Source organism: Strix aluco, chromosome 34 (genome assembly GCF_031877795.1).
Source record: "Strix aluco isolate bStrAlu1 chromosome 34, bStrAlu1.hap1, whole genome shotgun sequence".
Lineage (NCBI taxonomy): Eukaryota > Metazoa > Chordata > Aves > Strigiformes > Strigidae > Strix > Strix aluco.
The window spans coordinates 94,790-105,537 of NC_133964.1; the positions used below are offsets into that span (position 1 = coordinate 94,790).

Genomic DNA, 10,748 nt, shown 5'->3' on the forward strand with positions numbered 1-10,748 from the left:
CTGACCGTTGGTGTGTGTCCTCAGTACCAGCAAGGGATGGGAGGACCAAAGTGCCCTCCAGTTCCCCAGACTGGATGCCCTCCAAGTCCACCCCACTACTTACCACCACGCCATAAGTTCCACTTAGTCGAAGAATGCCTAGGGAAGAAGAGCAAAGGGGTGGTCTGGACCGGATCTTGGTGGGGCTGGGGGTGAGACACAGATTTTCCCAGTCCAGCAGGCCCATGGCTTCCCCCTGGTCTGAGCAGGAAAATCCCTTCTGCTCTGCCTGGCCCCATTCCTCCAAGTGTCACCTGGCATACCTGTCCATGCAAGGACAAGGGGTGGGGATGGAGACAAGGAGAGAGTGAGGAATTCATGTCCTTCAGAGAGGATGGGGTTGAGGTGGGGGGAGACCCAAAGACAAGGCACTGGGGTGAATTAGTGGACACCAGGGTACTGGGCTGGGGGTATTGCAGGGACAGGACTGTGTCGAATGCAAGTGAGGATTAAAGGAATTCAAGTGGAGGGGACACGGAGACTTCAAGCACAGCGGTTGGTGGGGTCAGAAGGAAGAGGACTGCAGAGGACAAAAATGACAAGATTGGGAGAGTGTTTGGGAGTGGGGGTTCAAGGAAGGGGATCTGGGGACACTACTGCAGTGGACAGGATGAAAAGCAAAAGACTGAGGGGGGAGACAGAAAGAAAGGCATCGGGAGGGATCAAAGGGAGGGGATTTGGGGACACCAGACGGGACTTGAAGGAGATCCCAGGGATGAGATGCCTGAAGGGACCAAAACAAAGAGATAAGGACGCATAAAAGGGGCGGAGGTGGGGGCATCAGGACAAGAAATCTGTGGGGATCCTCTCAGGGAGGAGACGGGTCCAACAATTCCAACAGGAACTTGGGCTCTGGGGACAAGAACATTAATTGTGGGGGAAGGGGGGGAACAGATGGAATTGTGGAGGGGAGAAAGCTGCATTGCTGGGGGCTGGAGGTGCAGGGGAGCCTGCAGGAAGCCCTGGCTTGGGAAAGGGAGAGGCCAAGGCAAGGGGTTTCGTGCTCATCACTACAACTTCGTTCTGCAGGAGAGCTGATATCCTGCAGCCAAGACCCATCCCCAGCCTTAAGCCCCTTCCCATGGCATTGGGGACTCCCCTGAGCATCTTCCGGGGTACACAGCAGGATGGGGAAGAGCAGGGCCATGGTGAGCACTGCGACCTTCATCTTCTGTGGTGAGTGCTGGGTGAAGCTGGAGAACGTGAGGGCAAGATTTATGCCTCCCAGGACTCCTCCTTTCATACGCCCAGCTCCAACCTCAAGAGCACCCAGGGCAAAGCCAGGCTTAGCAGAAACACCATCCCTGGCCACAAGCCCAGCCCCGGCACATAGTCACCCCCACATCCAGCATGGATTCAGCCACTTTCCCTGGCATCAGTCCAGCTTCCTGCATGGGGCAGCTGTACATGGAAGGGCCCAGGCACCTCGTGGTGGTGATGGGGGGTGGACAGAACACCCCTGACAGCTGAACATGTTGTGTGGAACTGTGTCACAGGTTTACAGAAGCCCAGCTAGATGACATCCATAGATCTTCCCTTGCCCACTGATGTTGTCACTCCATCTTAGAAGGCCACAAAGTAGGTCAGCCAAGGTGAAGCCATGTTGTCTCAAATCACTTCCCTGTCCTCTAAGAGCCTCAGCAGAGCTTCTAGGAGGATCATTTCCATGATCTTCCCAGGCACAGAGGTGAGGCTGACAGGTCGCTAGTTCCCAGAGTCCTCCTTTCTACCCTTTTCAAAAATGGGTGAAATGGTTCCCTTTTTTCAGGCACCAGGGATTTCCCCTGACTGCCAGGACTTCAAATATCCTGGAGAGTGGCTTGGTAACTGTATCAGCCAATTCCCTCAGACTCTGGGATGCATCTTGTCAGGTCCTACAGACAATGTATGTTCAGTTCCCTGGGTGGTCACAAACCTGATCTTCTCTTACAGTGGGAGGGACTTTGCTCCCCCAGTCCCTGTCTTGTGATCCATCCACTTGAGAGGTGTGGGAAGAGAGGTTGCAAGAGAAGACTGAGGCAAAAATCTTGTTCAGTGCCTCAGCCTTCTCCCTGTCTGTTATTCATAGTTTTCCACTCTTATTCACTGAGTTTATACAAGTTTTTTACTTTCCTTTTCAGGTTGATGTACCTGTAGAAGCCCTTCTTCCCATGCCTTGCCAAGTTCAGCTCCAGCTGCACCTTGGCCCTCCTGACCCCATCCCTACACAACCCAGGAGCGTCCCTCTACTCATCCCAGGGTACCTGTCCCTGCTGCCTCTGCCTGTTCATTTCCTTCTTGCCCTTTACTTTGACCAGCAGGTCTCCACTCAGCCATGCCCCTCTCTTGCCTTCATTTCTTGATTTCTTACACCTGGGGATCGATAGAGGTTATTCTTCCCCCCAATGCAGGAATGGCCACTTCTCCTTCTAAAACTTAAACATTCTGTTGGCAAAATCCCAGAGTTTCTCAAAGGCTCCTGGATTGAAGCTCCATTTTGTGAGGTGTTCATGCTTGTGTGCAGGTGGCTCACCCTGATTGCGATGAGGCATCAACACAAGATCACAGGATAAGAAACTGCAGGACACCACAGCTGGAGTTGCTGGGTTTGTACTGACCAAAGCAGGAATCAACATGACAACCCTCTTAGAAACACTCTAGGAGGGCACAAAGCAAGCAAAGCCAGGGGCAGTGGGGAAAGAGCAGAGTTGGGCTTTTTGTAGAGGAATGTGTGAGGATGATCAAAGAGAAGAACATGGGAGGGAAAAGGAAGAAAAAGAAAAGCAAAGGTTAAGCTCAGACTTGATGAAGACTGCATCAGAGGTTCCCTGCCAAGTGGTCAATGACTTCAGTGGGACAAAATTTAAGAGTTGATTGCTCCAAAATTATGTCTGCTCCCTTCCATGGTCATGGGGAATGTGAGTGCTCTCCGTGTCATCATGATGGAAATAGCTGTGGTGGAAGGAAATGCACCGTCACCCATCCTGGAAGGAACCCCAGTGGGTCTGTAGGCCATGCACAAGCACCGTCAGTGGAGGAAGGAGAAACGAGGTTTGGGCTGTTTGTATGCTGGGCTGTGGGAGTGGGAAACATCGGCCTCTATAGACACGTGTCCAGTAGTGATCTCTCCAGGAGCTGATCTGAGACTCTGCACCTGTCCAAGAGCTGCTCCTGGGATCCCCTCATCCCTCCAGTACCCCCTAACACACACAAACACACACAAACACGCAGACACATGCATGGAAACACAAAAATTTATTTCTCCAGCAGAGAGTAATGGAACATCTGAGGCTGGAAGGCAGCCAGCTTTGAAATTCTCTGTGCCGCCTCTTCATGCTTATTTTTGTCAGGAGCTCCTTTCTCATCCATATGTGCCTTCTCCAGTGTTGATTCAGTTCCTGCATATCTGGTGGTGCTATTCTGGAGCTTGAAGAGGAGATCCTTGACCATCAAACACCTCTCACCTCTTCTCTTCAGTGTCATATCCCGTGGGATTCTGCCAAGCAGGTTCCTCAGCAGGCCAAAGCCTGCTCACTGAAGTCCTGCTCTTTGCCTTCTTCTGTTCTCTCAGGAGCCTCAACTCCACTTTCTCACCCCTGAATGTTACATCCCCGACCACTCTTCCTTGTTTCTAAGTATGATTTCCTGCAGGACACCTCCCCTCACTGGTTCCTCAGTCACCCTTGTCAGGATGATGTTGTCAATTAACTCCCAAACCCTCCTGGATGACTTTCACTGTGCTCTGTTGCCCCTTCAGCAAATATTGGGAGAGTTTAGGAGTGCCATGAGGTGCAGGGCTTCTTCCAGTTGAATGCAGAAGGCTTCATCTACTTCCTCTTCCTCATCTGGGGGTCCATAGCAGACATCCACCCACCACAGTGTTGCCCATGACCCTTCAGCTCAGCTGAATCATCCTCCATCCCCAGGCAGAGCTCCACACATTCCTGCTGCTCCTCCCATAAAGGGAATCTTCCCCTCAGGGTCCAGCCCCATGGCCTTATCAGTACCAGACCCCCAGGACCCCACAGTTTCTCCAGCAGAGGGGATTTGTAGTGCCCTGCAACTCCTCATGCTGTTCTCTTGTGAGAGACACCCCAGTCAAGATAAGCCAACTGCACGCAAATACTAAAAGCTGAACAAAGTTTTCTACAGTCCATCGGAACCTTGACAAAACCTGGGATTACTCAAACTTGTAGTTTTACAAGGAAAAGTGGCTAATCCTACATCATTGGGAGCAGGGGGCGAACAGCCTCGTACATCAGGACAGGCTGGGACGTGACCGACTGAGCAGCAGCTCTGAGGAGAAGGTCCTGGTCACTGTGAGGGATGCCCTACGAGCCAGGAGAGGATGGACACAATGAACAAGGGCAGCTGCCTACAGGGCTGCATTCGGAGGAGCGTGGGCCACCCTGAAACCCTGAGTTACCATCCCCCTCCACTCAGCACTGGTGTGGCCCCACACACACGGATGAGTACCAGGGTGTGGCTTCCTATTTTGGAGAAGTAGAGAGGACCTGGAGAGTGTTGAGTGAAGCTCTGCCAAGGCGGGGTTTGGGACCTCGTGCCCATGGACTTTGTGGGGTGGCTGAGGGACATGCAGTTCTTTGGCCCAGTGGTGTGGAGGCTCCAGGCACTATAGGAGTAGCCTGAGAGTGACTGAGGGGGGATTTCAGAGATGATGGAGCTTTTCTTTGTAGTGAGATACATCATGAGAAAGACCTAATGCCACCAAGTGCAGCTGGGGAGGCCCAGACTGGACACAGAGAAATGGAGCAGCCCCAGGCTTTGTGTTTCAAGGAGCAGTCAGGGAGGATGGAGAGATCTCAGTAAAGGAAGGGAGATGCTCAGATGAGAGCAGGGTGTCGTGGTCGGGTAGATGTCTCCAGTCGGCAGAGAAAGAGGTGCAGGTGTGGGACACGGTGGGACAGCCTGTGGTGGAGATGATAGAGGGATGAAGAAAGTCTGAAAATCCCCCAGCAGAGATGAGCTCTTTCTGCCCTTGGCTCTGGCTGTTGTCTCTGCCACTGATGTCTATCAGGAAGCACCTTCCCCTTCCAGCACTGGGTCTCATGGCCTCCCCTTCCCCACCCGAGAGCCTGGGAGGTGTTGGACCATAGTTTTGCCCTTGGCATTGCCCATCCCCACATCAGACTGCCCCAGGAAGAGCCCTGAGCAATGTGTGAGGGACATGTTGCCCTGGGAAGGGAGATCCAAGAGCTGGGTATCAGACCTCGGCATTAGGCTTAATGTAACACATCCAGGTTTACTCAGAATCTGTTCCACCTTGACATCACTGGTTTTTCCCTGTCATCTCTGCCTGGAGTTTTCTGCTGTAACCAGACCCTGGGGAGGCTTGGTCAGTAATGGTCCTCAGTGGGACCCATTAACACTCCAAGGATCTTTTGGTTTGCATCTGGTTTGGATGTCTTCAACTTCCTATCGCTGCCTGAGCTTCATGGACTCATCACCAAACCCACCTGAGGGGTCATTAAAATGCCTTGGGCTGGTCCTCTGCTGCAGAGCTGGGCCGGGCTCCTGGGACGGAGGGAGCTCAGGGCAAGTGGTCAGCGCTGCAGAGAGACAGCTCTGCCCAGGAGCAGCTCCTCTGCAAAGCGCAGCTGGGCTGAGGGCACTGCCTGCAGGCACCGAGGGCAGAGGAGCCGGGCACAGAGAGGGGAAAGGCAGACGGCAGTGGCAGGATGCTGAGAGCTCACTGGAGGAGAAATCTTCCCAGCCCTTGACACAGTAAGTCTGTGGGTGCAGGGCAATGCAGCTGCAGGTGGTGGAGGGATGTGGTGAAGCCGGCACAGCCCCAGGAATGTCCCTGGTGTCCGGAGGAGGAGGACGTGCTCCAGAGCAGGGCTTCACTGCTGCACTGTCAGAGGGACAGGCCATGGCCGCTGCCTTCTCCGGGGGACGGCTGCAGGGGTGTGCAGCCACAGGTGCAGCCAGGGGTGCCCAGGGCTGTCCTTGAGAGCAGGGTCCCTGCAGCCCAGGGGCTGTGTGCTGGGACAGGGACTCTGCCACCTGCCAGGGTCAGCACTCAGCCTGCCCGGGGAGCTGCCCACGGCGCTGTGGGGAGAAGCTGTGTGGGGAAGGAGAGACCCCCGGCAGGGCAGGGTCCTTCTGCTGTGGAGGGGTCTTGTGAAGCTGTTGCCAGGACACTGGCACAGGCAGCTTTTCAAGAGGAAGCAAAGGCAGGGGATTTCTTGATAATTAAGACCTTTCTAGGGTCTCTGATTTCAGCTTTCTTTTAAGTAAAATGGAAAGATATTGCCAAAAGTGAATAAATCAGTGACTCCTGATCTGTTACACTGGGGGATCAGTGGATCTGCTAGAAGCCACATAAAGTGCCTTCACCCACCCCTCTACCTACAGACAGCATCAGTGCTCATCTGACTTAGACCTTAGGACCTGCTGACAGGGAGATGACCCTGGGCAGGGTCCTGCTGCCAGGAGGGGTCTCCAGGGCAGAGCTGAGCACACAGCGGGTGGGATGGGGGCTGTGAGCACTGGCAGGGAGGAGACTTAGAAACAAATACCTCCTGCAGGTGTATCTCCAGGCAGCAAAGAGCCAGGCCACCCCTCCTCATCATTCTCTCCGCACCGCACGAGAAAGGAGAGAAGAGTTTGGAGAAATGGGCTTTGAAACTGGAGACTTCTAAGCTCACAAAAGCCCAGTTTCTTCTTCAGATACGGTGCTAGTGAGATTATCCTCTAGCAGAGATAAGTGTAATAAGCACAGGGCACCTATGTGGTGACCAGTAGGTCACTTGTGGGCAGAGCAGCTCTCCTGACTCTGCACGAGGGTACAGGGAGCGGTTTTGTTGATCAGGACTCCCCTGGGTTCTGTCTGAAAGCAATGCGAGAGATGTTCTCTTCTGCTTCTTCAGAGAAAGTGCCCTCACTCAGCAGCATGAACCTGAGCTCATAAAAAGGAGTTAAATGAAGCTCCCCCAAAGAAAAAGAAGTCATTTTGAGGGGGTGTTTAGGATTGACTCAAAGAAATCTGTCCTAACTTGTCAATGTTTTCTTTCAACACTCCCCCATGCCCAGGGAGAACAAATGTCCAACAGCAGCTCCATCACTGAGTTCCTCCTCCTGGCATTCGCAGACACACGGGAGCTGCAGCTCTTGCACTTCTGGCTCTTCCTGGGCATCTACCTGGCTGCCCTCCTGGGCAACGGCCTCATCATCACCGCCATCGCCTGTGACCACCACCTGCACACCCCCATGTACTTCTTCCTCCTCAACCTCTCCCTCCTCGACCTGGGCTCCATCTCCACCACTCTCCCCAAAGCCATGGACAATTCCCTCTGGGACAACAGGCACATCTCCTATTCAGGATGTGCTGCCCAGGTCTTTTTTTATTTTTTCTGTGCTACAGCAGAGTTTTCTCTCCTCACCATCATGTCGTACGACCGCTACGTTGCCATCTGCAAACCCCTGCACTACGGGACCCTCCTGGGCAGCAGAGCTTGTGTCCACATGGCAGCAGCTGCCTGGGGCACTGGGTTTCTCTGGGCTGTGCTGCACACGGCCAACACATTTTCACTACCACTCTGCCAAGGCAATGTCCTGGACCAGTTCTTCTGTGAAATCCCCCAGATCCTCAAGCTCTCCTGCTCACACTCCTATCTCAGGGAAGTTGGGCTTCTTCTTTTTAGTGCCTGTTTAACATTTGGCTGTTTTGTTTTCATTGTGGTGTCCTATGTGCAGATCTTCAGGGCCGTGCTGACGATCCCCTCTGAGCAGGGCCGGCACAAAGCCTTTTCCACGTGCCTCCCTCACCTGGCCGTGGTCTCCCTCTTTATCAGCACGGCCATGTTTGCTTACCTGAAGCCCCCCTCCATCTCCTCCCCATCCCTGGACCTGGTGGTGTCATTTCTGTACTCAGTGGTACCTCCAGCAGTGAACCCCCTCATCTACAGCATGAGGAACCAGGAGATCAGGGATGCCCTGAGGAAACTGATTGGACGTTTTTCAGCAGCCTTAGACTCTTGTTTCTCTACAAATTACTCCCACTGTATGACAACCTAAGAATGTCTTTCATTCTTTATATAGTTATTTTTTATTTTTTCCTTTTGTGATTTTGTGTTCTAGAAAGAAATTCCATTAGTCTTTCCCTCCTACATCAGTATTATCCCGTCTTGTCAGACCCATGGTCATTGTGTAAAAGAGGAGCCAGGCACTCTGTGTCCTTAAGCAAAATAAATGCACCCACAAACTGTTCTGGCATCCATCCATAGTAGGGCAGGAAGAAATGGGGAATGAAAACACCTTTCTGCCTTTACTGCCTCAGTCTTCTGGTAATATTCTGAGAGGATGGGATGGCATGGAGTTTCTGCAGACTCTTCAGGATCTGCTGGAGAGGAGAGCAGGGGATTCATGGTGCCCCTGACCTCCTTTTTCTTGTGCCATGGGTGCCTCACATCTCTGGGGTTAACCCCTCTGTGTCCCCGAGGAGCTGCTGAGTCCCTCTTCAGAGGCGCTGAGGCTGTGGGGTGAGTGCCCAGAGCACCCTGCAGTGGGCACTGCCTTGGGACCAGCCCAGACTGGGCTTTGCTGGGGAGAGAGGAGGAGAGTGGGCAGGGGATGTGGGAGAGCTTGGAGGGAGCTGGACTGGGATGGAAATTACTGGGGACAGAAGACCACCAGCATATAACTCACACTGTGTGACCACACAGGTTGAGGACTCAGACCAGGGCATTTGTGGTGCAGAGCCAGGGCTTGTGGAAGGGATCAAAGACAAGCAGGTGCCGGAGAGAAGAAGCTGGTCTGTGCCCTTGGTGGCATGGACAGACCAGGAAGGTGGCCCAGGGCCTTCATCACCCCTCTCTCATTGTCCATTTCCAGCACTGGCTGCTCACCCCAGGGCTATGGGCGAGTCTTTCTGCGAGACCATCTCCATCCTCCTGCTGGTCTCAGTGCCTGGATGGGGGCAATGACCAGCCCTGCCCGGCCTCTCTCCTGGCCCAGACCCCAGCAGACCCTGGAGCAAGGCTGTCTGCAAAGACCAGCATGGGACACGGCTGGGTCTGGGCAGGGGTCAGATGATGGGGGAGCTTCCAAAGTGGCATGGCCATGGGGAGAAGAGGCAATGAGGACTGTTTTAGGGATTTTGTTGGGGAATCTTTCAAATATCAGATATCAAATGGAGGAGGTGATTGGGAAAATCCAGCACGGATTTACCAAGGGCAAATCGTGCCAATGTAACCTGATCACCCTCTTCTACTAAATAACATCTTCTGTTGACATGGGGAGAGAAGTGGATGTTGTTTCCCTGGACTTCAGCAAAGCCTTCAACACTGCTTCCTACAGCCTTCTGCTGGAAAAACAGGAAAGATACAGATTGGAGGGGTGCTCTGTGAGATGGGTAGGAAATTGGCTAACAGGCTGCACTCAGAGGGTGGTGAACAATGTTTTTCACTCAGGCTGGAGGCTGCTAAAAATCTTGATCCCCCAGGAAATCATACTGGGCCCCATTCTGTTCAACATCTTCCTAACTTATCTGGAGGACGGGGTTGAAATCACCCTCACGAAGTTTGCTACAACACCATACTGGATGGTGAGGTGGACATGTCAGAAGGCAGAGCCATCTTACAGAGAGACCTGGACAGGTGGAAGAATGGTCCTGCAAGAACAAGATGAAGTTTAACAAAGAGGTTTAGCCTGAAGTTTGGCAAAGTCCTGCCCTTGGGTGGGAATAACCAAAAAGCCCAGCACAGGCCAGGATCTGTGTGGCTGGGAGCAGCCTTGCTGAAAGGGGCCTGTTCCTGGGGGACAGCAAGCTGAAGATGAGCCAGCAGTGCGCCGCTGCAGCAACAACAGCAAACAGGCTCCTGGGCTGCATCTGCAGGGGCGTTACTAGCAGAGACAGGGACTGGATCATCCCAATCTGCTCAGCACTTGTCAGGCTCCACCTGGAGTATTGTGTCCAGTTCTGGTCCCCACGATTAATGAAAGACGTGGACAGACTGGAGATAGTCCAAAGGAGTGAGAACAATCATTCACTGGAAGAAACTCCCCAAGGGATGTGGTGGTGTCCCCATCACTGAAGGTTTTCAAGAAGCAATTGCCCAGGGTTCTAGATAATCTCAAGTAGGCTCCCTTTGTACCAGATGACCTGTCGAGGTCCCTTCCAACCTGGGCTGGTCTATGAGTCTAGGATTCTATGAATATCTCCATCATTTAAAAGTGCTAAACTGATCAGGTCCCAGGAGAGTCCCCTGTGCCACCCCACCATGCCCCAGTATGTCCCATTGGCCTCCAGGTAGGGTAAGACTCCTTCCCCACTCCACTCTAAGCCTCATCATCCAACTTGTATGCTACCCATCTATTTGTCAACCCATCCAGTCTGTAATGGCTTAATTTGGGTACAAGAATATTGAGGAAGTCCACGTCCAAAGTCTTCCTGGAGATACATGACACCCACTGTTCTTCCCTCGTGCACAGAAGCAGTTACTTCATCAAGAAGTCAATCAGGCAGGTGAGGCATGATTTACGCTTGGGAAGTCCATGCTGACTGCGTTTGGACATGTTTCTCTCTTTTAGGAGCCCAGAAATGTCACCCAAGTGGACTGTTATACCACATACTTAATTGCTCTGATCTTTCACATATTTCCAACTGTCCAGGATACAATGACCGTTTCTAAAGTCACTTTTCCAGATGCAGACTGTCTAGGCAAAAGCCCTTTCCATTATTCTCTGCTTTTACCCTCCCTTTACTC

General features: G+C 52.8%; 1 protein-coding gene across 1 annotated transcript; it reads left to right on the forward strand.

Annotated features, from left to right (window-relative positions):
- Positions 1-7,083: 7,083 nt before the first annotated feature.
- LOC141917158 (olfactory receptor 14A16-like) lies at positions 7,084-8,160 on the forward strand. Its single transcript, XM_074810244.1, has one exon. The coding sequence runs from the start codon at positions 7,084-7,086 to the stop codon at positions 8,056-8,058; it is 975 nt and encodes a 324-aa protein (XP_074666345.1). The 3' UTR covers positions 8,059-8,160.
- Positions 8,161-10,748: the final 2,588 nt, after the last annotated feature.